Source organism: Parasteatoda tepidariorum, chromosome 3 (genome assembly GCF_982258835.1).
Source record: "Parasteatoda tepidariorum strain Cologne lab strain chromosome 3, Ptep-v5.0, whole genome shotgun sequence".
NCBI classification, from domain to species: domain Eukaryota; kingdom Metazoa; phylum Arthropoda; class Arachnida; order Araneae; family Theridiidae; genus Parasteatoda; species Parasteatoda tepidariorum.
Window position 1 is genome coordinate 78747545 of NC_141757.1, and position 27225 is coordinate 78774769.

A 27225-nucleotide genomic window follows, 5' to 3' on the forward strand; every position below is an offset into this window, starting at 1 on the left:
ATTTTAAATAAAAATAATTACTAAGAGATTTTTATAAATTAAACAATCAGAACACTTATTTATAAATTAAAGAAATTAAAAAATTCATTTATAACATCACACCTTTTTACTATGCAATTGTGATGCATTGAAGTAATTTAATATTTACATGCTTTCAAACTTTGTGCAAATGATTTTAAAACAAATGTTATGCCTTTCTTCCAATATTTTTAAAATATGTGTGATATATTCAACAAGCTGGCTCTTCAGAAGATTTAGAGTGAATAACAATCAATAGTCTATTGTACAACTATAAGTAGACAGTCTATATCAGGTTATACTTAATATGAGCTGTTTATATCAATAAAATCATTTTATCAACATTTACAGCATTTATGATAATATTCATCAAAATACAACAATATAAACACCAATTTGTTTTTACTTCAAAAGAATAAGATGTTAATTGCTTCGTTGTTTGGGAATCGTCTCCATATACTTCCAACTCTTCCGGATCTTGAATCAATGCCACATCAGATGCTAAAATATTAATAAAAAAACTTGATTTGTATGGAAATGCAATGAATGGAAACAGTTTTACAAAACTGGAGCAAAATTGAAGAAATTATAATTTATGAAACAAAATATCAAACACTGAATACAAATTTAGCCATCTTAGAATTAGACATGCTTTATTTGAGTAATTTGTTTTCATTTTTTGACAACTCAATTCGTATTTAAAATTCAAAACTCACCTTATCAGGAGTGAGAGAACTTAAAAATTTACATAGATAATTGCTGTGTGAATATGCTCAAAAAAAAATTCTAACGAATTTGGTAGGCCTACGTTATATTGATAACACAGAAGAAAAAAAACAACATTCCTTGTAAAGTATACATCAAGTAAAATATTAAGTGTTTTGTTATACAGTAGCAGGACTCAAAATTAACTATGGTCCATATATCCATGACCACTAAAAAATTAAATGGGACTACCATGAAATAATAAGTGGTCTCCCAAGCCAGCAATCAATGTAAAAAGATGGTATACTGTTTTGGTTTTTTTATTTTCAGTTGCAGGTTATGGTCTATGATATTATCAAGAAATAGCACATTTCATTATAATTGTGAACATTACATATTCTTTATACAGTAGTTTTTTATTTAAATTTACTCAATTTACTTTGCTTAAAAAAATATTCTGATCTAATATGAATTAAAAAGCGAACAAGTAAAAATGTATATGAACTTGTGAGATTTTTTAGTCACTCGTCCATGGAGCAATAACTAAATTTTCGTAATTTCTACTCCTGAACAGTAGAAATAAAGATAAAGAAGTACACAAAATATTTTAAATAAACAGCACACAAATCAAACTTTAGAAAAGTTAATATAAAAATGAGTTACCCATTCTAGAACCTGAATGCTGTTTTTCATTAAAGCATTTTTTTTAAATAGTGAAGATCATTAAATCTACAAAACATACTCTTTACTAGTTTAACCACTTTCAATACAAGAACACCTATATTTTAAGATTTTAATCAAACATCACATTAGCAACTGCTATTGCATCCTGCCCTACATCCTGGTGTATAAGTTGACCTAACAAACTCCTAAAATTTCACAAAAGGCAGAGTATCGCCTTATACATACACGTGCAATAAAGTCAGGCATTTGTTGAGCACGAAACATCTATGCATAATAAACAATGAGACAGATATGAATAACTCTGCATCAATCTTTTCATTTAAAAAACTATAACAAAATCTAAAATTTTCAGAACATCATCTGGGTTACAGATGGTCAATATGGCTAGCAGTGTTATCATACGGATCCTATTTCACAATTGATTCTATTTCATACTCATCTGAACAGTATCACAAAATATCCTCCTCATCCCCATCCAAAAAATTTGAAATTCCACACTTTTTCAAAAATTTTACAATAGCATTTGAATCCACATTTTTCTAATATTTTAAGTTTAGAAATTTTCATATTTGGTTTTCTCAACAGTCTCACAAAAAATCCTCTTCATCCTTACCCAAAGAATTTAAAATTCCACACTTTTTTAAAAATTTTACAATAGCATTTGAATCCACATTTTTCTAATATTTTAAGTTTAGAAATTTTCATAATTGGCTTTCTCAACAGTCTCACAAAAAAATCCTCTTTATCCCCATCCAAAAAAAATTGAAATTCCACACTTTTAAAAAAAATTTACAATAGCATTGGAATCCACATTTTTCCAATATTTTAAATTTAGAAATTTTCATATTTGGTTTTCTCAACAATCGACAGTAGCGACAAATAACATAGCAAAAATTTGCTATCTCATAAACAAAAATAGGGGTCAATTTATTCAACAGGTTGATTTATACACCAAAATACACAGTAGTATATCTTAATTTAACAGATATATTTCAGCTTCATGTTGTTTTAAGAACAGCGATTGATTAAACAAGATAAATATTTAGAAGCAAATAGTTTTAAATTTTTAGTGATCTGATAAATTGTTAGAATGAATGCTCTCAAAATAGTCATACTGTGTTCATAAAAGTTCAAGGGGGGAAATATGATTTTTACGATTATCTCAAAACTTTTTTGTGTAGTCTTTGACTTAATATTCATTGCCACAAATAGACAAATGTTACTTATGCCTCATAAATCTGGAAAAGTTAGTTAGTAACATGAAGGAATTATTTACACAAACTTATATGTAAAAATGTTACTAAATTACCTAAACAAGTTTATATAATGTAGTGATCACTTTCAAAGAATATAAATAATTACCCATCCAATCATCCATTGTGTCTAAACGTGCTTTTTTAGCAGCAGATTCTTCAGTAATCTGAAATAAAAAGACAAATAGATTTCAAAATTTGATAGCTTGCTCTTTTCCATAATGCACACCAACGACCTATTAATTAAACACTCAAATTTTTCATGGCCCTTATACAAATAATGCAAAAGTGCACCCAATTGCTCTAGAGACCAGTTAGCTTGCCATTTCAAGTATGCTGCATACATTACCATTTAAATATCAGTAACAAAACTTGGAAACTGCAGAATTAATCAGTGGATTTATACTCAAATCAATAGTGAATCACTCAGAGATTTAGACAGACTTTAAATTAAACTGAGAAATAAATAAAGATTAAATAACGCTAGATCTTCTTTTTGTAAAAATAATCCATTAATTAATCTTATAATGTTTTCAATAAAATAGAAAAAGAAAGGAAGAAGAGAAATGAAAGAAAAAAAAAGAAGAAAAATGAAAGAAAAGCTATAATTTAAAAAAAAATGTTTCTTTTTTTTAGATGTGTTATAAAAATTCAGAAAATGGAAATTTTTTTGTAACAATTGAAAACGTAAATTAAGCAGATGCCAAGCTTTTAGATAAAACAGAACAATAAAATTAAATTATAAAAGAACAATTTTGTATTAAGAATAAACTTTAACACAAAAATTTTATTTTTTAATTGAAAACTAAGGACAAATCTACAAAAAAAATTATTATAAATGTCTTTAGGACTCTGATGAAAACTGAAGAAGAAAAGTTAGAGATGTATATCTATAATAAAAAATTAATTGATTTCTGATATTTGTTTTTTTCTCATACAAATTGAATAAACAATGTAATTTTATGATATTTTGAAAACACATTCTTACTTCTTCACTTTGTTTATCTTCAGTACTTTGTCTTAGCATGTCTGTTCTGATTCCAATATCCACATCCATAATATTATTATTATCCACCTTTTCAGTATACCTTAACAGAAGGGAATTTCCTAAACGTGATCCAAGGAATAAATAGCCATCATCACAGACACACATCTAAAGAAAGAAAGAAAAAATATATAGTTTTTTTCATCACTATATCACATGAAATTTATTAAGTAGAAGAAATAAAGCAGAAATACTGTTTAAAATATATCACCCCTTAAATTTTTATGTAACTATATGCATACACTGTATTTAATTTAAGAATATTTCTAAATTCCTTATAATTTTTTTCACTTAAAGCTGTTCTAAGAAGATTCTTTTGCCACTTTGTAGTTAATGATATGCAATTTAAATAAATAAATGATTTTTAATGTAATTTAAATAACTTTAAATAAATAACTAAAATATACAATTTAAATAACTAATTAATTGATATTAAATGTTCAAAATCCCTAACCTATGATAAATTATAAAAATGGCACAAAATTTCAAAATTATGAAAAGTCAATTTTTATTCATGAAAAGTGTTTATAACATAATTTTTCAATGCTTGTAAAGTAATTCCATTAATGAATTATTTGGACTCATAAAACATACACTAAGAATTTTTAATTAATGTTAACTTTAACATTGCCTTCCTGCCTAATTTTTTTTTTAAATAATTTTTGATATTTTTTTAATATATAAGATATTAGCCTGTTTTAAAGTTTAGAAGATTCTTTTCAGCAAGATGGTATGCAAAATAAAAAATAATTGAAGCTTTGCTTGAAGCTTAAGAAAACATTGTACTGTGGTAAAAACTATTCTTAGCAAATTCTGTTTCCCCTCCATTAGTAATTTAAAAATCAGAAGTTTAGAGAAAAGTGAATTCAAGTAAACCTTGAAGTTTCAAATGCTGAAAAAAATGTTTCTGAAATATTAAAAGCTAAACAAATTATTGCAGGATTACTTCCCCACTGTATAATCCCGCCATAATTTATTTATATTTTGATATTTTGAAAAATGTCATAAGTATCCTCATTATTAAAACTTTTAGCTGATACTAAATAATAATGCTCAATTGATTTCAATTATGAAACTTAATTTAGACAAAAGAGAAACACTACTTCAAAAGGATGTCAAAAAAATTAACCAAATCATATGATAATAATGAAATTACAAAATACACATAAACATAACTCATATAAAACAATAGCCAAGACTTAAAATCACTAGTACTGAACAGATAATACTTACACATGTAGTAATAACACTGGAAGCCGCTCTGTCAAAATTAAATCCTCTTACACTTCTCATTCCATCATTAAACATTGTCAATACATAGCTAAAAACAATAATTATGATTAATTTTTAAAATATCAAAATAATAAATTAGTTTTCCAAGTTGTTATTAGCAATTACTTAACTAGATACTTACAGCTCACCACCTTTAAGAGAAATTACTATCTTATCATAAGAAATAAATGCTGCTGAGGAACAATCTAAGGCAAGTTTGAGTCCTTCTTGAGGTTCTTTACAGAAAAATATAAACAAAATTAATAATCTGACAGTGCCTAATTTTATAATAACTGTTAAAATAAATTACTAACTTTATATTGAAATTTAGAGGGTAAAAAAACAACCAATACACCTGAAAATAAACTAAATAATTTAAAATATTTCATAATGTGTCAAATATTTTTGTAATTAATTATGAAAAACATTCCCTTTTTCCTAATAGCCAAGATAAATCTAGATAAAAGTTTAAAGTACTGTAATTTTCAGTAGAAAAAAATATAAATACCATAAAATAAATTTTTAGAATATAAGCTTTTAAAAATGCAATTTGTATTCATTTTTCAAGTAGCACTAAATAAAATTCCTAATTTTTTTATAACTATAAAATTTTAATAGAAAACAAGTACAGTGCACTCCCGATTATCCGGGTTAATCACCGGGACAGGTCACACGGACAATCGAAAAACAGGGATAATCCGAAAACTTCCTTTAATTAAATAAAAAATCCATATCAGTACAAAAAATATAAAAATGACTTTCATTTGCATCCCGTATAACATCAAACTAGGAATTTTCCTTTTAAAAAAATGTGCCGCATATTGACACATATTTTACGAACCGTAGTTAAGTTACCGTAATCAAATGCTCCTATATAATCTAATAAAGTTTCAACAGATTGTAGAGCAGCAGAAATTGTATTTCTCTCATTTATTACATCTTCTGCATTTGCTACTATCATCACTATTTGATTTAACAACATAACAATGTCTTCATCTGTCAAATACTGGAAGCCAGGCTCACATGCATCACTTTGAAACCTATATTTTAATTTTTCTTCATCAAGAATTTTGAAACCATAGATTTCTTTTGCTTGTTCGAGAATACTGTTATTATATTCTTCTTGAATATCTGAAGAAGGTTATTCATGAAGCGGTATGATCTTTTTCCATGATTGTGATAACATAGACGATTTTACCTTTGATTGTGCTGCTGATATTCCATATGCTGCAATCCAATAACGAATGTTGCTTTCCAAAGATTTGGTAGTGTTATAACTTCATGAATCAAATTTTTTAAATTTTGAAACTTTTTCTCTTCAAATTTTTTGTACGACTCCGGAATGAGCATGGATAATCCGCAAACCGGATAATCCCCGCACGGATAATCGAGAGTGTACTGTATTAAAACATTTTAACCACTTTCATTAGATCTAAAATTTTAAAATTGAAAAACTTACAAGTTCTTAAAAACACAAGACAAAAATTCGGAGTGTTCAAAAGCTCTTTAAATTGAGAAATAAAAAAAAATAAAAAAATTTAATTGACAATGTAAACTTTAAATATAATCCTTACTCTTGCAGTATTCAATTGAAATAGAAAATCCATAATATATGATAATTGCAGTTCAATTTCTATGGATTTATTAAAAAACCACCATTAAACTTAACTAATCTTATTTATAAATAGAAAAATATAACATAAACAATCAATCTTCATGCCGATTGGAACAAAACTGGCTCTTTTTAGGAAAGAGTTAATTCCCAAAAAAATATATGATGAGAGCCCCATCTCTGAGTTAAAATAAATAATTAATAAAATGATAAATACTGATATTACAAGGTAACACTGTATTTGAATATTTTTAGTAATTAAGAGTGGATTCTATCATACAGTTATGAGCCATCATAAGATATTAACACAAAGCTATTTACTGCATAGTTTTTTTTCCCTGCTGTAGATAGTAATAAAAAAAATAAAATAACTTTTACATAATATATAAATACATACTTATTTATAAATAAAACTTCACATTAAAATAAAATAAAGCAGGTAAACATAGCTTTGCACATGCATGCATAGTTTGAATTACAATATCAAAACATAACCTAATCATAAAATCAATTCAATTTACGAAGTCAATTTGATACATAAGAGGTAAATAAACACATTGAAACATTAAATTGAATTGGGACAGCGCATAAGGCAGCTGAAACCAAATTTGTTTTATATAAAATAGAAATAAGACATACATAAAATAGACATAGCAGTATGTCTCCTGATGAAGTACTGTTCTGCAAACACACATTTATATTTTCATTTTTTAATTGTAGAGATTTTATATATGTCTTATTTCTATTTTAATATCAAAACATATTAATGTTCACAATTGTAGCTTTCCATTAACTTATACCTAGCAACATAAGCATAATATATGTAACATATATAACTAACCATAAACAGGCTTTTTTTTTGTTCCACTAAATAAATATTTTTATAACTATACACTTTGGAATGGTGTTTTAATTAAGCAATATACAAAAACCAGTTTGATTAATTAAAGAAATTATAAATTTCTAACAAACTCTATTTCTTACTAATAAAATTTTGCTCAAACAGCTCTCACTTTAAATTGAGTCATAACATAAATTTGTTCATTTTAAATCAGATAACACAATTTTGATTGGGAAAAAAAGAACTTACTAAATGAAATATGTTTTAATCTATAAAACTGTTTAATTAAATATCATATAAAGGATCACCATATCATCATATAAAGGACCTTGTTTTAGCCACGTAATAGTGAAAAATTTAATTTATTGATAAATTATTTAAATTTGTTTGATTAATTAAAGCAAAGAAATTAAATAATTGCTAAAAATTTTACTTCTCCCTAATTACATTTTTGTTCCAAGACCTCAAACCAGAAATCCGCATTTTAAATCAATTCATTTTAAATATATCATGAATTTGATTGGGTAAAAAAAGAAAACAAGAAAAGAAACTTACTCAATGGAAATGATGTGCTAAAATCTGTAAAACTATTCATTGAAACACCATATGGAGGAACACTTTGGTTAAGATAAAGTAATGAATTTACAGCAACTAAAAGGACTCCTCCTAAAATATTTAACAAATTGTAAATTTCTAATACAGTAATTCATAATAAATTTAAAATATGACATCAAATCAAGCAAAATTAGAATGTCATACTAGAATAGTACTGCACTACAATTTAACACGAAATCAAAATAGACATTTTAAATTTAATTTATTCATGATGAATTAACTAAATATAATTTAAGAAAATGAGAAGTAATTTCCTAATATTGCTTCTTAATACAATAAAAAAATTAAAGAAAAAAAAGCTTTTATACTGTAACTCCAGTTTATCAAAATTATCCCAAAATGATTAAAAATATACAAATAGAAAAATTTATTCAATACAGATAAAAGCTTAAAATAAAATTTAAAAAATAAGTATTCTATATTTAGAAAGTTATTTATCTTTATGAAATATTAAGGATGATTATAATAAATTAAACATGATAAACATGCACATTAATTTTCAATTAAAAAAAAAATCAACTTACCAATAGGTTTTGGTACAGCCATGGCATACTGACAATCAAAAGGTAGACCACTAAGAGACCAAATTACAGGATGAACCTTTTGATTTATATTTAATGATAAAGCCAATATGCAGCATGTATCTTGACGAACTGCAACTCGACTGTAAACAATAATAGAAAATTGAAGTATATATGTCATTACTTATATGTTATGATCAAATTGAATACTTTTTCTCGTAACTTTTAAATGTTCAAATTTAACATGCAAAACCAATTACAAATTTGATGGAGTACAACTATTGTTTAGAGATAACCCTTTTAAATGAATCTGTTAAATATTAAGAAGTTTTTCAATAAAATATTAATAAAAAAATAAGTGATAAGAAATACAATTCTGAAAACAGTTATTATCATTTAAAAAATTCAAAAGGGAAAAGTCACTGAAATCAACCCAATGCCTCTTTAAGATAATTATTAAAATATAATTTTTTAAAAATAATTTGGCCAAGAAGTTGGCTACTTGTGTTGTAAAGATATTATTTCAATTTTTCAATTTAGAATTAATTTTTGTGAAACAGCAATACATTCAATTTTATACATGCACTATCAGCTAAGTATTTCAATAAAACACAGTTGTACACTATTTTAAAGTAGCAAAATTATTCTCAGGATATATCTTTTTTGACTGCCTTTTCTGGAAATAGTCTTTTAAAATAAATTGAAATGCAAACTTAAAGGAACTGTTTTATTATAAAATAAAACAAGCTGTCAATATCGATCATATCCAGTAGCCTGAATTGAAATCAGAGCACTCTAATATTTGTTTAACATTATGAATAACATTCTCAATGTTTTAAAACAGCTATTAACAAAAAAATTATATAAATATTACCATGAAAAGAATTAATTAATAGCTTTACTATGGCAACAAATATTGGTTTAAAAACAAATTTTATGAAATCTGATATTAGTCATTAAATACAAATTCTTACCCAGGCCATGTCCTCAGAGGTTCGTATAATAAAAGAAGAGTGGGTTCATAATAACCTTGAAGAAACTGCATGTCCTTGATGTTATTAACTTTTTCGTCTATATCACATAATTTAATAGTATATGAAGCAAGGACTGGAGTTTTGCTGAAAACATAAATTAAATGTAATTTAATATTGAAATTTTTTCAAAATTTAAAAACAGTACAAATAGCTAATAGCTTACAGGCCAGGTGCAATATGTGTGCTAGAGGAAGACGGCTCTTGCTCTTCTGAAATATTTTCTTTTCGAAATGGAAGAATAACGATACTTCTCTCATAACATACCATTGCAGCACAACGTCCATCAGGATCAACTCTCACAAAAGGAATGTAAGGATGATGGTTTGCACCAGCCTGCAAAGCAAATAAGTTAACTTACATCACCTCTAGGATGAAAATGTGAAACTTAGTAAATAGAGAATTAATCTTTTGAAATGGTTAGCAAATTCTTTTTAATAATTTTTTCTTCAAAATTTATAACCGAATTTTAGAAATTGTTTTTTGTCAATAGTTTTAAGTGTTTGACTGAAATTTCCAATTAATTTTTCTCCCTATATTTAGATGCTTACAACTAAGAAGGTTGCAAAAGGAACTAATAATATATTATATTACACTATTATGAATCAAACTGATTAAAATGAACCAAGTACAGAAAAATTTATACGGCCAACGAACAACCATATGACCAAACAAATGGTTTGTAGAACCTCTAGCTGTTTTCTGTATTTTTATCTAAATATAATCCTTTGAGTTAAAGTTAATAATCCTCTGCGTTTAGTTAAAATGAGTTAAATCTAAATATCATCTGAGCAGAATTTGAACTGTTTCATTTTATCAAACTGTTTCAGCTTGAATTTGTATCATCAAACTGTTTCAACCAACTATCAACTCGTTTCTTCTTTTTCTTGTTAATGTTACAATATCTTGTTAATGTCTTGCTTGTATGTCTCTCTAATGAAATCGTAAACTATTTTTCTGTGTTTTACATGATGTTAATTTGTAAAATAAATTGTTTTGATTTCATTAATAGCTTTTATTTATGAAGTTTTAAATTTTATCTTGGGTAATACTTTTCTATCAAAATGAAATTATATGAACACAAAATCTAAAAAGCTTGAAAATCTTTTATTATGCATATTAATTAACAAATACTTACAACAATTATATGCAATACTAATCAAATAACTAGGACAACTAATACTTGTGATAAAGTTCTGATTAAATTACCAATTAACTTTTTAATTTAATTAAGTAATTATTTTAATTTAATTAACTTGTGATAAACTACAGATAAATTACTAATAAGGTACTACTAATTAATAATATTTTGTGTAAATAACGGTAATATCAACGAGACAAATAATTTTAAATGTTCATGTAAGGTACAAAATAATCAGTTGGTAAGAAGTTGCCAACCCTAGGTGTAAAACTTTTTTTTACAGTCTATTAAAAATTTGATTGATGAAAACAAAAAGAGAATTAAAGAGATGATTACAGAAAGGAAATAAAAATTCACTTGGAAATCTGAAAAAAAATTAGAAATGTAACAAACATTTAAAATTTGACAAAATAATTGACTGACTTTTTGAAAGTAATGACAAAAGATTTTTCATCATGCATACCAGATAAAATATTTGAAAAAATATAAAAACGTAATCAAAATAATTACAGAAAATTAGTATTTATATTTTTAAATCTGATTAACTTTTTTTATTTTAGTACAAGCTTGAAATTTTCTCGGTGCTTAAATTTATTTTTATTTTGTTTGACAAAACATTTTTTAAAATTTTTTCTGAAATAACAAATTATAAATAGATCTGACGAATATGAATGGGCATTAAGAAGCATTATGCAGCGTATGCATTAAGAAAAAACTTAAAAACTTTCATACACACCTTCATGTCTTCATCTTCAAAATAATGTAAGGATAAGGTTTTTAAATCATGTGTGCAAGGATCATATTCAACTAATGACAACTAAAAAAGGAAAGATATGCTATAAAAACAAGCTATAAAAACAATGATGTACATTTTTAAATAAATGTATTAACCTGTAAGACTAACAAAATCTAGAATGTGGCTCACAGAAAAAATCGAAATTTTCATAAAAGGAACATTTTTTTTCCTTTTTCGAGTATATTTTTAAATATACTTAATTAGCTTAGATGAGGTAATGTTGTTTACGTAGTCAGTGTTGTGTTGTTTTAGACATTATATAGATTTTACAAAAAAAAGAAATATTTTTTTACATTCAGAATATGCTATGCCATTTTTACATTTCATAATTGTACAGAAAAATTTTAAGAACATTAGAATTTACTGAAATAATTTAAATTTTAAAATTTCAGTTTTTCTATGTTTATATAAAATAAATAAAAAAAATACTTCCAAAACTCTATGTCATATCTAACATTGAAAAGGAAGTTATTTGGAAGAAAGAATTCTGAAAAAAGCAAAAAATTATAATTTCATATGGTATTGCTGTTTAACTCATGTTGAAATGTAAAAGTAATACAGCCACTTGTAGAAGAAGTTAATGCAATTCAATTCAGTTACATCAATTTACAAAATCAATTAAATTTACATTTCATGTGATTAATATTAAACTTCTAGATAATCAGTAACTGTTCCAAATTATTAAAATTACTTTCTTATACTAGACAACTTTAAGTAATTTATTTAACAATTCATATTTGTTATAAATTTGCCACTTAGTAAGAAATTTTTTAATTTAGTCATAATTTAGACAGTAGCATAATTTTATACTCAATTAAATAAATAAATAACTTTTGAAAGAAAGAAAAAAGCAAATAAATATTTATCATAATTGTTTCAATTAATAGTAAGTAGTCAAAACTTGTGAAATAAATCCTAATTATAAGCATTTATTTTTTAACAAAATAAATTTCATAAAAATATTTTCTATCCATTCGATACAATCTACAAATAATAAATCACAGTCTATTTCATACAGCTTGTACATAATATATTACATATTATGAAATATTTAAATAATCTACAAATTTTTGTATAAAAAATTTCAATTAGTTAAAAATAATGCTGAATTCTTAGTGCATTATAAATATAAAGGACAAAAAAATTAAATATTACTTTAGATTCTCTGAAACTAAGAAGAAGAGCTTCTCTTGGCGACCCTGCTAGCCTCACGGACTGCATAGACATCACATTTCCAAGTAAAGGAAATACTTGCACGCATTCTAATTTTAATTTAGGTTCTCCAACTAGAGGTATCTTTAAAGAAAATAAAACAAAACAAAAATAAATACAGTAAACAATCAATTGTTTTTAATACAACAATACTTGAATAACATAAAATATAATCAGAAACAAGAATTATTAATGATTTTTATCTAAAAAAGGTAATTAATTTTTAAAAAAAATAATTAAAATAAATTATTAAAAAAAATTGGCCACCTAGTGATGTCTTTTTCAAATATGTTGGTAGCAGTTTATTGCTGGAAACAGTTTGAAATAATATTAATATATTTATGTTTGATCAACATCAAAAAATTAAAATCTCATTTCTAAAGCATGTACTATGCTGCAGGAACAATTTGAAAGATAAAATGAAATTTTATTCAAAATAAAGCACCAATTAAACCAGCTGTACGTTAATTTGTGAAATAAGCAGAAAATATTAATGTTGTAACACTGTTAAAGCGAAGAGATAACAACATGGATTTGAACTTATATTGGTTTCAGTAGAACATCAGTGCCTCATAAGAAATAAAACTATCTTTATCTACTTTTAGAACATTAAATTCCATATTCCTGTAATAAGTCATTTTGGCGATGTCAATTGTCTTCCTTACAATGGTTATTCGATGCCATTAGACTTTTCTTTGTTGGCTATTGTTCAGGTAATTGATGTTATGCTGAGTAATCCATAACAATTCAGGTCAATAAGTAAAATATTGCTTGAGTTATTTACAAAATAGAGCTAGAAACCATCAAAATTGCAATGCAAATTTTGAAAAATTAGGTTCATAGATTTAGTTGCAATCAAGCTAGCCACTTAAAATTTCATTGCATCATTTATCTGAAGGTTTGCTATTGTCAATAAAGTAATAACATTCGGAAAGTGTCGACTTCTGTTTATTTAATTATATTTTAAAAAAGAAAGTACCTAATGGCCCAATGTATACATTTATGTCCTAAAAATACATTATTTCAGAATTTAAAATTATTTTTTTTTGATAACTTGACAATCTAACCATCCCTTTTACAATATATAATGTGATAATATTTTTTATCACAAGTTCATGCTCTCCTTAAATTTTTTTGTCTCTTTAATTTGTTTTACTTTTGCCTTTTAACTCTAATTTCTTGTATATGGGTTTCCGCCCTAACTTCATTAACTTTCAATTTTTGAAACTTAAACTTGTTCTTAATCTGTGCATATATTCAACTAATGCATATTTTATTATCAACATTTACAGATTATTATTATGTTTTAATTACAAGCTTGATAATCTATATTTTAATTGTGCAATATGAATTTATAATATGATTGTGTATTACCCGCATTTTTATGTTGCCCTTTCTTTTTATGTCATGCAGTGCCTTATTTTTCACTAGATATCTTTCCCCAATATATTTTACTTTTTGTAATCTAAAATTATCTCTAGAACTCCTCTTCCTTTAAATTTTCCTGTCTTTCTGTAGACACCTGAATCTGGTCAGTTTGGTCTGCAAGGGAGTTAGTGTTTTAGGTGTTTTTCCTTGTCTTCTCCTCTCTTTTTTAGCAACTTTCTGCAGCTGCAGCTCTTATCACTTAGATACATATTTTTATAGCTTAGTTCCCTCAACATATGTGACATTTTTCTATTTCACTCACAGCAGATGAACTTTTTAATGCCTCTTGGACAGAAATCATTAACTTAAGTTTTCTTGACCTTGTTCAGCTTTGTCACGGGAGTGTATTGGTCATGTGTTGTTACTTTACGATCTTTAACTAATTTCTTCTTATGGCCAATAATTTCTTAGGGGGTTCAGTGTGAACTGCCCATTTTTTTTTCCATTAGCTATTCTGGTAACATCTTCTTCCTTTTTGTTCCTGATTGGTTATTTACTAATGACCCTTGGTTTTCTTAAGGCACTGCAAAACTTTTTCCAATTACGAAATTCTTGGTTTCAGTCTTGGGGATATGATGTGCAAGTAGATTAAAGTTTTTTTTTTTTTTTTAATTGTGAAGTTTGTTTTTTTTTTTATTTGCTTCGTGCTTAATACGATAAATTGTTGGAGATCATGATATCAATACTGTCAACATATGAAGATGAAATAAATTGTAATAATCCACAAATTTGTGATTTTTCTCATTACTACATCCTTCATTAAGTGATTTCCGGACTATCACCTCTGTTACGAGGATGAAAACACGGGTACCAACCCATAATTTTCAAGGGATGCAGATACTCTGTACATCAGATTTTAAATTTTTTCAACACCGATATATTTTTGGAGTCAATAAAAATTTGAAAATCACATTTTTTTTTTGTATACCATTAGAAAAAGATACTATGTAGATTAACCCCTTCCTTCTTGCTCCCGTGAAAATGACAAAGTGAGGTTTCACCCTCTATTTCTCGCTCCCATGATATTTCCGGGTTGGAGTGTTTAGTAGTAACGCACCGCACCGATAAGAATAAAACTAATTCATTTCTTTTGCCAGGAAAACAATTTATTTCTCATTTTACACACCAGGTGGCAGTACCAGGATATTTTTAAGGTAATTACAGATAGATTTTTTTTTTTTAACTAGATGTCAGCACTAAACTACTACTGCCCAGATTGTGACATTGGCCTCTGTATCTCATGATTTTAAAAATTCTTTTTTAATGTTTAAAACACATATTTTTAAAATTTTCCTTGTTTACTGGAAAACCAACATTAAGTCATAGTATTATTGGCTTTTCCTAACAATTTAGTATTTTAAAATTTCAAGCTAAAAACAAATCAAAAATGAATATACATATATTGTTCATACACATATTTTTATATAATTTTCAGGGATAAAAAAAGCACTTTTATGACCGTTTTCTTGAAAATTAACCAACCGTTAAGGGGTTAAAAGTATAAAATTATATACTTTTAATCTGTGATTGCATCAGACATATTTTAAATATTTTCATTTGATATATTTTTTAACAGTTGTATATTTTGACATAATTTTACTTTTAAAATCAATGGAAAATAATTAAGTTTGTTCATAAATAGGACTTAATTTATATAAAGGGTACTGAATGATGTACACTGAGATCGGTATTTTTTAGTCATGATGGTATTAGTTACTAAATTAATTATATAATTACTAAGCTAAATTTAGAAAACAAGTTAAAAATTGGCTTCATATTTGCAAATAAAATTTTAAATGTATTTTGAAATTAATTTCAAATGAAGTAAAAAATTGAAAAAATTAACTTTCTGTGGGTCTAAAGATTGGTTTTTCTAAATTGGCGAACCTTGCCACTAAGCACTTTAAATTAGTCAGTTTCAAATTCTCATAATTAGAAATTATATAATCAAAAGCTCAACTGAATTCAAGTAAAATTGTACAGTACAGGTTTTAGCTTATAATTTACAACTGGTTTGCTTTTCATTTTGTGATGTAGCTGAGTTATCTGTTAAACGAGAATAAAGTCATAACTTAAATATATTTGCCTCATCTTTGCTCCGAATACAAAAATCAGTTTTCTAATGCAATTCCTCTCTGCTTAGAATGAGATTGTTTAGACTAATGGTGCGCACTTAAGAGTAAAGCTGTTATATGAACAAGTTTGTAGTAGTAATGTTAATTTGTTTACACTATTAATTTTTTGCCAACCTCAACCTGTCTATTTAACAAATTCCTTTTTGTGTGTCTGCTACAGCACCTACAATTAAAAATTCAGCACACAATTAACAGAAAAGAAATATCAAAAAAGCTACTTCTTTTTCTGACAGAAATATTTAAAAATTATCTTTTGTTATCTTTTATATGAATAATAATTTTATATGTTAAACATTTATTTCAATCAGAGGAATTTTCTTTCCTTAAAAAAATATTTAACAATTTTGCAGGTTGTACTGAAACTAAACATGTTATGTGTATGTTAAAAAAAAAAATAATGGAATTCAAGTTTTATACAAGACGTCAGAACAGCTTAATTAGATACTGATTGAATAAGCATATTGCTTTGAAAATCGCAAAATATTATCAGAACAAAAAGATAGAAAAAGGAAAAAAATAAGATTTTTTAGTATTTTTAATAGTATATGAAGTTAAGAAAACTAGTAAAAATAAGATTACAATCACATGTGTGTGACATTCCTGTACATCCTGCACAATTCTTACCTCAGCTTCAGGCGTTAATCTGTATATTCGTAACACTGATGCACTAGCAATGATTAAATTTTGCTCTTTAGAATTGTAAAAATTGCAATAGAGGCAATGTTCTACTCCAGTTGGAGGATGTATTTGTTTGCAGAAAGAATAAATATTAGATGCCATTTTGCTTCACGGAAACATTAGGCTACCTAAAATCAAAAACTTATTTTAATAACGATTGTATAAACTTTTAAGTGAATTTGATTAAAAAATACAATTCAAATAAAAAATTTAACTTTAAAATCTTGAAATTCCTCTCATAAATAAAAAAACAAAATTGCATTTTTAATGTTGTAAACAGTCATTAAAAACAATTAAAAAATTACAAATGTTTCGCAGTGTTTATAGTGAATATGAAAGAGCATGCAATAAAAAGACACAGAGAAACCAGTATATTAATAAAACAACTTTATTAAATTTATTTATGAGAGAACTTTCTTTACAAACATGTCAACACAAGTACAGTATATGAATAATAACAGTCCAGTACAAAGATCTACATTACATGTTAAATTATTGAAAATAAGAAGTTGCACACTTCGACTCGCTTCATAAATTTTAGTTCTACAAATTGTAACATAATCAAGAGTGAAATTAAACAGTTTGGAGGTGAATACTAATATGTATATATTATAGATTTAAATGAAAATAGCTTTATATGAATGGAACTAAAATTTACAGTTCTTAAAAAATATGGAAAAAATCTGTTCTTTCAAATGCTAGTAAATAGTTTCAACATATTAAAAGCTACTCTTCTACCTGAAGTTAAAATCCATATCACTTTATGTATATTAGTACAAAATAACATATTTTTAAAAAGATCAACTTCATACTTATATGGCAATATTCATAAACAAAACTTCTGTTAAAAAAGTTTGTAAAAGAAAAGAAATTATGCATTTTTAATGAATAAGAACATCTCAAAGGCAAATAAGGACTCTGGGTTATTTTTTCTTATGTGCCTACATTTTATAATCTTAATTTGGTATTCATTAACAAGAAAAATTTCTATAAACACGTTTACTTTACAAATGTGTTCTTTTGATCGCCGAAAAGTTCAATTTAACCAAAATTTGAATATGTCTTGTTCATTACTACCAATAATATAAATGTCTAGTTCATTACTACCAATAATATTACAAGCAACCTCTTAAATAATAATACATATAAATGTATCTGCAGTAAAAATAGCCAGTTGATCCAGGACCACTAAATTTTGACTCATACCACCACGAATAATTTGCTGTTTTTATTTAAATCAGATATTTTTATAAAGAAAAGATTTCATTTTGAAAGTAATTGCAATGTTGAAAGTAATTGCAATAAACTTCACAATTAATAAAATTACTAAGCTTGAAGTAGGTTACTCAAGGATGTAGCATATGTCTGATCGCGTGAACGAGGTTAATGGAGAGATAAATTCAGGTTGTCCTGAAAACGTGTAAATACAAATTATGATATTGCGTTTTTTAAATCACGTCGATAGGAATCGAAATATACGATTTTTATAATGCATGAATATGAATCGTCCCACACAGCTTTTAAATCAGGTAAATAAGAAAATTGATGTTTGATATTAAAATAGTGTGAATAAGAATCAGAATATTAGCAGATACGTGAGCAGTTCTCCGTATTCAAAATAGCAAAAATCCGACAAACCAAAAGAATGAAATTGTCAAAAGAATCACGTAAGAAGTAATTGACGAAAGAATATGTGTAAACGTCTCTATAACAGGACAAACCAAAAGAATGAAATTGTCAAAAGAATCACGTAAGAAGTAATTGACGAAAGAATATGTGTAAACGTCTCTATAACAGGATTGAGAAAAAGCTTTAAAATGTCGCCTGAATATAATTTTTTGATTCACAGAAGTCTGTGAACCAATGGTCTTTACATACACTGAATTCTGTGATATTCGCAAGCCCTGCTTCTAGTTTTCAGACAGAAAATGATACAAAAACCCAGAATACAATCACTCCTGATATACATTTTTTAAGTTTATATCAACATAGTTTTTTAATTTCTTATCCTACAGCAACAAGAAAGAAAATATCTAACTAAAAAGAGAGAATATTTCCTGTTATTTTAAATATATCACACAAATAACTTTATACGTCAATTTTTTATTTTAGCTTAAATTCTCTAAGTTAGTGAATAGAACCTTGAACTTAATTTTATAAATTATTACTGTTTCAAGGTATGCTGAATTCAACTTTTATTTTCTTTCAAACACATATCAAAATTTAATCAGGAATTCTGTAAAATCAAATGAATTTTTGTTTTTTATTTGACAAAGAAAAATTTTACTTTCTAAAAATATATTTAAAAAAAAAAATAGTGTGAATAAAAAGAAAAAGCTATATTATTAGGGGAAATTTCAATCCAAAAAAACTGAGTTCTGGGGAAATATTAGGCTTGGAGAATTTTGTGCATCCTTGTTCTGATTCACACTATTACTTCAATCTTATTTTATTTGGAGAGCAAAATAGAAGAAAAGTTGATAAAGATGTTTTTAAATATATAAGATTATATACTATATCAACCATTTTCGCAAGCATTTAACTCTTTGTATGCAATAAAATATTAAACATAATTTTTTTTTTCTGTTGGTAATTTTATTTCCACAACCATTACTTAAATAAATGAATGTATGCAAATTTAAACATTCCTCTTATATATATTTAAGAACACATTTGCAAGCATTCTTAAGCAAAACAATAAACTTGACTATACTCAAAACAAGTTCAGAGAAATAGATTTTTTATGTAATATGCCTCAAATAATACATTCAACTTATCATGAAAACATACCAAACGTAAAACTATAATTTAAAGATACATGGTACAAAATTTTAAAACTTTGACACAACAGTTTACTTTAAAAGCATCCAAGCATAAGTTATTTTTAATAGATATTTAATTTCAATGCAAAAACAATTGACGCATGATTTCATAATAGTAGCAAATTTATTGATGGTTTAAGTTTTATTTAGATGTCAGCATAAGTAAATTAAAGAAAATTCTAGGTATTTCACATTAAAAGAGCAAATTTATGTTAATAATTTTATTAGGGCAAGTTAAATAAAGAAAAACGTAATAAATCGAAGTAATGGATCTCATGAATTGAAGAGTCATACAAATGCAAATTGTGCCAAATCTTTGCAGGTATTGACAATGGAGAAAAAATAAAATACGAGGTAAAAGTAGAACCTTAATTATTATACATTATTTATCATTATAAAATATAACTTCATATTTGTAGATAAACAAATAACATAAAAGCGGGATTAAGTTAATTATACCTTATTTTAAATATTAATAAAAAATTACAATAAAAATAAATCACAATATTAGACACTTGGAAACTTCAAATTTGAATCATTCAATCTAAGTAAAATAATAGAACAAACATTAAAAATTAACATTAAATAATATTGTTGACAATGATTAAATTTCTAGAAATGGTTTTAATCTTACAAATATTTAAAATTAATATAACCCTTTTTGTAATCACTTCAATTAACTCATTTTTCAAATCCCAATCTATTATCTTTACAAATGGCATCAGATTTTGGGTATAAACTACTCTTTACAACTTAAGCAACCATTACCATTGTAATAAATTAAGATAATTATAATATTTTCTGCAAAATTTTTATTAAGTTTTATTAATTATTTTAAAGATCAAATATATATATATATTAATAAAGCTAAAACGATTATTAAGCTTGGCTAAGCAAAAAAATTTTTGGAACTCATTTTGACACCACAAAATTTAAATATAGCAAACAGGAAAGATTTCCATCTCGGTACCTGCATTAACATAATCGCAAAGTTTTGGAGACTTTGGAGCAGCAGAAACTTATGAAATGCAAGAAATTAAAAAGAAAAAAAAATCACACTTGGGGACCACCTCCAAAGATAAGGCCTATATATTTATTAAAAAAAAATTCAGGTTTAAAACTCTTCAAGCCCCTTAGGTGGTAGCATAATAGCTATAGTTAACTAACAGGTACCGTTGCCGAAATATCATTAGCAAACAACATTAACAATAAGGAAGAGATGTCTTTTCACACAGCATACTGTAAAGTTAATTGTCTTGAACAGAATTAAACACTATTTTATCACACAGTGGTGCTGAAAAAACTGATTTAGCAAGAACTTAATTTTTAAATGAAAAAAAAAATATTAATAATTCAAGAAAGAAATGAAAGATAAATTTTATTATTTAAAAACAGCAATTTCATCAGAAAATAAGCAGATCAAACTTTAACACTAGAATATCGCAAATAAAACTCATTTTAAAAACTTTTCAAGTACATGAGCATCAGCTGGTTCAATTCTTTTGTAATACCGATTCTTAGTTTCAACAATATCAAAACCAAATTTTTTATAAAACTCGATTGCACTATCATTATTTACTTGTACATGCAAGAATATGCTATCAAACTTTCCGTCTTCTTTGACATAGTTCAAAATATGCTCCAACATTTTGGTGCCAATACCTAATCGACGATAAGGAGCAAGACAACCTAAAGTCATAATATACAATTTTCTACAATTATCAAAAGCATCAACACGACAACATACAGCTCCAACAACTATATCATTATAGTAGGCTAACTTAGCAAGTTCACCAGCAACTAATATATCTTTATAAAACTTGTCATTGTAACTAACAGGAAAGACAAATTGATTTAGTCTTTTCAACTGGCGAATGTTGTGAGGAGTTACATCACCCAATTCTATTTTTCCGCTTTTATAAGAGCGAGAATAGGTTGTTTCTTTTTCACAATTTTCGATCATTCTGGTACTTCTTAATATTTTACAAATAATAAAGATCGTAATGAATAATTGGATGTTACAGTAAGGCAATTGCGTTGAACAAACTTTCAACAGTAAAATTATATTTTATAATCAAATGCACGACAAATTTTTTCTGGAAAAAAATAATTAAAAGAAAAATATAAGATTATAAACATACATATATTTTAATTAACCGGTGCAATATAATCATTATTCATTAACAACACACCGATGAAGGCGAGGGAGAATCAGAATATAAACTATCTGTTGCCACCAAAAACTTCATTAATTTTATAAATGCGGTTTCGGTTAAAAAAAATTTGAATAGTTGTATTTTACAATGACGTCAATACCTCCATGCACGCACCAAGATTGATTGCCTAATGGGAATAATATGAAAACATGAAGCAAAGGGGGGGGGGAATTTGATCTTATGAAAATTTTCGAGTGTAAGACTGCAATGGTATTAATTTTCTCAGCACATTTTAAATTTTAGAAAAGGTAATAAAATCAGGATTAGGGATAGCGCTGTATTGCTACACGTGAGTGAATGTGTTCCCAGAATTACGTAACGGAAACGTCATGGGAAAGAAGTATGACAGGTAAAAAGAAACAAAGAGACACATGACTGAGATTATCTGAAACATTTATTGGTAAAAGATATTACATGTGCTATGGTAAATGATCTATAAAAAGTCACAGAAGATGTTCAACACAATTGTTGAATGTCTACAATTGTTTTGTTAGCAATGCACGCGTTACACTGTTGGGCCATGGATTGGCGATTCGTTCAAATACACCAAGGTTTTGTTGAATAATTGCAGTAGTACAGATGATTCTTGCAACCAGGTCAGTTCGGAATCCACGTGTGATGTTTCCACACTTTTCCCAAGTGTGCACCCCAAGGAACGAAACCCCTTTCAAAGCCATGAAGGTTGAAGGTACCTCCCCTCCACTGATAAATACAAAATTTGGTAGAAGTAATCCCACTGCGCCGAATAGAATTGTTAAATTTAAATTTTTAAAAAAAAAACATTATTTATTTATTTATATATTTATTTATTTTCCCTTTTTTTATTCTTCATTATTTTACTGGCAAAAAATAACTAAGATTGAGTATTAAGTATTTTTTTATTATTTTGTTTAATAATGATCTCAAATGTTTAAATTGTTGAAAAGTACTCAATTTCTTAAATTTTATAAGAAAAACGCAATATTCAAAAAATTAGTTAATGTATTTTGAATGGAATTTGTTGTACAGTTCCAAAGGAAAATAATTCGAAAAGCCGTATTTTTGGAATTTTATTTCTCAGAAACTATTTGACCAAATTTGTTAAATTTTTGGATTTTGTCCAATGATATGAAAATTTGTAATTACATGCATTTAAAAAACTTTCTATCATAATTAAACTAAATAATCATTAACATTTATTAAATATAATTTTTTGTGTCATGCAATCTTTATTCTTTAGGTAAATAAGTTTCATAAATGAATACAAAATCTGTTATATTTGAGTTATTAGCAAGGCCGGATTTACGTATGAGCTAGATAGGTTGCATTCTACAGCCCCGAGAATCGCAGGGGCCCACAAAGTAAAATGTATTTTTCTAAGTAGCGCTGTTCAAAGTCCCCCCCCCCTAAAAAAAGCCTTTTTTTCATTGCTTGGCATTGGTCAAAGTCAACAAATAATCAGCAAGGATGATTCCTCCCCGATTTGTTGAAAAATGTTTCCCAAACTGTTGTCTTTTCCCAGGCTTTCTTGGTGTCAAATTTCATGGTACATCTTTTGCAAATGGGAGCACTTACTAAATTGGAGGGATTTAGATTGATCTCATATTATACTTTTTATCAATAATAGAGTTGATTTCACTATCCGCTTGAACGTAGAATAGAACGCTTTTATTAACTAGAAGTTGTTTGTTGGTTAGAATTCGTGTAAATAATAAAATCGAGAATTTTCGAATAATGTTAATTTAATGCCTATAAGCAACAATAAAAAAATGACAGTTTGAGTTTGAACCTAAGCTCCCACTATCTTCAATTGCTTATGGTCTCTCCAAGCTGAAATCCGATTCTGATTATTTAATTCTAGCCTTGCAAAATATCAGGATGCATCTAGATGAGCAACATACGTTTATGTCTGGAATCGTCTAGTTGGATATAAATTACGTATGATATTATGTTGACCAAAAGTCAGTAGAAGCTTTTGAATCTCGACATTTTTCAAATTTTTCGGAATACATTAAATGGATTAATTTGTTAGGTACATTAAAATCATATAATTATTTACGCTTTATTTAATTTTTTTTTTTAAAAAAGCAACAGGAATGTAATTCCAATGGAACTAAAGTGAAAAAAAAAAATTCTTTCACACGCAACAAACTGCAAATTATTCGAATGAACATATTTTGCTAAATGAACATTTTAAGGAAATATATAACTTTTCTTGTTTCAATGTGTAACGTTCAATGTTTACAGTTATATTCATATAACATATTTTAAAATAAATTAACATTATATAACATATTTTAAAATAAATTTAAAAACAATTCTCTTTGCTACATAAATGAATGGGAATAAAGGTTGATATGTTTCAACACTCAAACGTGTTGTTTCTCCTAAAGATGACATAGCTTGAATGATGAAAACGAAACAAGGAAACACACAATTCATCGACGAAAACAAAATGGGAGGGAAATAGAAACAAATCAAGGCAGGATGCATTTCCATAAACAATTTAGAGTTTTGGCTGCATCTTTAACTATTAAAGCTATGCTGATATGAATACATGATTACTTGAATAAAGCTTTTACAATGCTTTAATCATCTTAATGCATATATTCAGTTATATAATTTAAACATTTATTATGTGATATAATACGAATTTATTATATGATATGTTTTAATTTATTATACCATTTTAAATATGCATCCATTATAATCCCTCACCTGAAACAACAATGAAAATTCAAATCCTCATAAGAAAGAAAGGAAGAAAGAAAGAAAAAGGCCAGATTTGGAATAAAAATGAAATTGTTACGATGTTGGGGTGCGATCATATCATAACACTGTAGGATATTGGTCTCTTTTCTGTATGTTTGTTCGACTATACGCTGTACTAAGCTTGCGCCAGATCACAATCAAACGAGAGACTGAATCTACTCTCATCTGAAAATAGACGCAAGTCAGAGGCGTATCTATAGAAAGAAGCGCCTATGGCAAATCTCGTACTGGTGCCCTTTCTAAAATATATATATTCTCTTTCTTTTCTTTTTTTTCTTTCTTCTTTTTTTTTATAAAATACGAAATAAAAGCATTGTTTGAAGTTTTTAACCCTTTTAGGCAATACTGCAAAAAATTGCCTTGTATTTAAATAAAGATAGATCAATAAAAATTAACTATAACAATAAAATTATCTATTTTTAATTGTAATGCATTCAAGTGTATTCAAAATCATCGTTGGTTAGAAACAAAAAGTCTGCTTTATCACATTACGGAAGATTCTATTGCGTTTTTTCAGTTGTCAATTAAAATTCAGTCCCGCAGTGGACTGATTGCAAAGACACGGTTACGCGTAGAACACCGAAGTCAAGCATCACTGGCTGTGGTCTGTAAGCGGGTGGTTGACCACTTTTATCAGCCTGTGTAGGGAGCGGGGTGCGCGGCATCGGTCCTCGTTAAACTGTTCTACCATAAAGTGCTCGATTTCGTGCGCAGATCGTCGGGCTACCAAAGCAGTGGAGTCACCCCTTCTAAGAGGATCGAAATTGTAATGGCATGCCTTCGGATCATCTTCAGGGAAGCTTCCCAGACCGTCGCCAATAGCCCACTGTGCAGCTCTAGTGTAACGTAAATAAAGTACCTACCTACCAATAAAAATTCTGACAATTTGTTTAATTAACCACAACTATATTTTAAAGTTCTTAAAATATAATTTGGTTACAAAAATACACACACACAACAAAAGTAGCTCTGGGTTAAGAAGGAATTATTACATATCAGATATTGTTGAACTTGAAACTGATGGAAATAGATTTTTATTTTTAATGATCATGCTTTGCTAACATTAAAACAATAAAATCATAGCGATATAATATATTCCTTAAAGATCACAGTGTAAATTTTAACAAATTACAGATAAAGCGAAAAAATTAAACCGATTTGAATTATAAATTTCGTTCAGTGCTCAAAAAAATAAATAAACGGACCACCCTGATAAGTTTTGATCTGATCTTTACGCTCTATGACTCATTCTTAATAGTTCAAGGGAAGGACTTCTAATATGCTAATTAAAAGTGCAGGACGATATTTTAAGCGACAAAAATCAGACATAGAAACGTATTTTCTCTGAATAAACATGCCATTTTTTCGTTGGATTCGGATTTCTGTACCCCCAAAAATAGGAGATAACCACAATCTGAGAACTTTTCAAGTGAAGCGAAAAATTTTTGCACACAATTATATAGTTCGTTTATAATTGTGTAACTTGTCCAAAAATAGCTTTTAGTAAATATTATTTCATTTACTAAAAGCCGAAAAAATTTGAATTGTAAGGTATACATTTTTTACATCGTTTTTAAAGAAGGTAATTTAAAATGGAAAAATAAAAAATTAGATCGAATATTTCCTGAAAAAACCACGTATTAAATACATGACTTTTTCAAAATTCGATTTCTTAGGAATCCGAACATCGTATGAATTTAGATCCACCTGCTTTGTAATTTTCTTTTTTCCCTTTTTTTCAAGAAACAAAAGAAAACTTTTTAAAATTAATAAGTTTAAATAGTTTTAAAAGTTGTTTTTAAGGAAACAGAGATATTTGGGGAAAAGAGGGATTTTTGTATGAAAATATATTATAAGAATGCGCATGCTTCATATTCAAACAAGCTCTAATTTTTTTATAAATAAGATGCTTATTGTTTTTTAAGCTTCATATTGTATTGTTTCGTTTGCTTCATATTGTTTTTTAATATTCTTAAAATCAAGATATTTATTTAATTGTCACTTAAATGACCTACTACTTTTTTTTGGAGAAACTAAACTGTCGTAATGATTAATTATAAACTACATATTATGGCCTTAATATTACTTTGTTACCATTTAACTTTGATTATAAAAGAAGCAAATATGATATATAAATGAAGGACACTTTATTTTATGAACCTTTTTAAAAACAGTAAAACAATTTTTTCAAGTAATATGATATATAGTGATATATCTGCAATGTAAATTATATATATTGTAAAAGACTTATAAAACTTAAAAATTAGTAATTATTTAATCTAATTTCTTTTTTTTTCAAAAAGGAAGAAAATGGCAATCTGAAATAAACGAAAAGATATAGGAGAAAGATTGCAAAATTTTGAGCTCGAGTGCCCGAGACACTATAGAAGCGTGTTCCATTACTCGAAAAAAAATTTATTAATATTAAATAAATGAAATTTAAAAATAC

The 27225-nt window shown here is 26.6% G+C and overlaps 2 protein-coding genes across 2 annotated transcripts in view; both read right to left on the minus strand.

Moving 5' to 3' along the window:
• The window catches only part of Cpsf160 (cleavage and polyadenylation specificity factor subunit 1), a 43287-nt gene extending 21236 nt beyond the window's left edge, over positions 1-22051 (minus strand). Inside the window, exons 1-13 of the mRNA XM_016051469.4 lie at positions 21951-22051; positions 16934-17115; positions 12690-12830; positions 11475-11555; positions 9764-9933; positions 9541-9684; positions 8570-8709; positions 7986-8096; positions 5120-5213; positions 4939-5026; positions 3649-3813; positions 2770-2827; positions 425-519 (exon numbers count right to left, since the gene is read on the minus strand). Of these exons, the coding sequence (XP_015906955.3) occupies positions 425-519; positions 2770-2827; positions 3649-3813; positions 4939-5026; positions 5120-5213; positions 7986-8096; positions 8570-8709; positions 9541-9684; positions 9764-9933; positions 11475-11555; positions 12690-12830; positions 16934-17089 (1443 nt within the window). The 5' untranslated portion in view covers positions 17090-17115; positions 21951-22051. The remainder of the gene's footprint in view (positions 1-424; positions 520-2769; positions 2828-3648; positions 3814-4938; positions 5027-5119; positions 5214-7985; positions 8097-8569; positions 8710-9540; positions 9685-9763; positions 9934-11474; positions 11556-12689; positions 12831-16933; positions 17116-21950) is intronic.
• san (Probable N-acetyltransferase san) lies at positions 21171-21954 on the minus strand. Its single transcript, XM_021144273.3, has one exon. The coding sequence runs from the start codon at positions 21770-21772 to the stop codon at positions 21263-21265; it is 510 nt and encodes a 169-aa protein (XP_020999932.1). The 5' UTR covers positions 21773-21954; the 3' UTR covers positions 21171-21262.
• Positions 22052-27225: the final 5174 nt, after the last annotated feature.

What these genes read in the sequence shown, in the direction of transcription:
- san (XM_021144273.3), bottom strand. Translation starts at nt 21,772, where the DNA reads ATGATCGAAAATTGTGAAAAAGAAACAACCTATTCTCGCTCTTATAAA.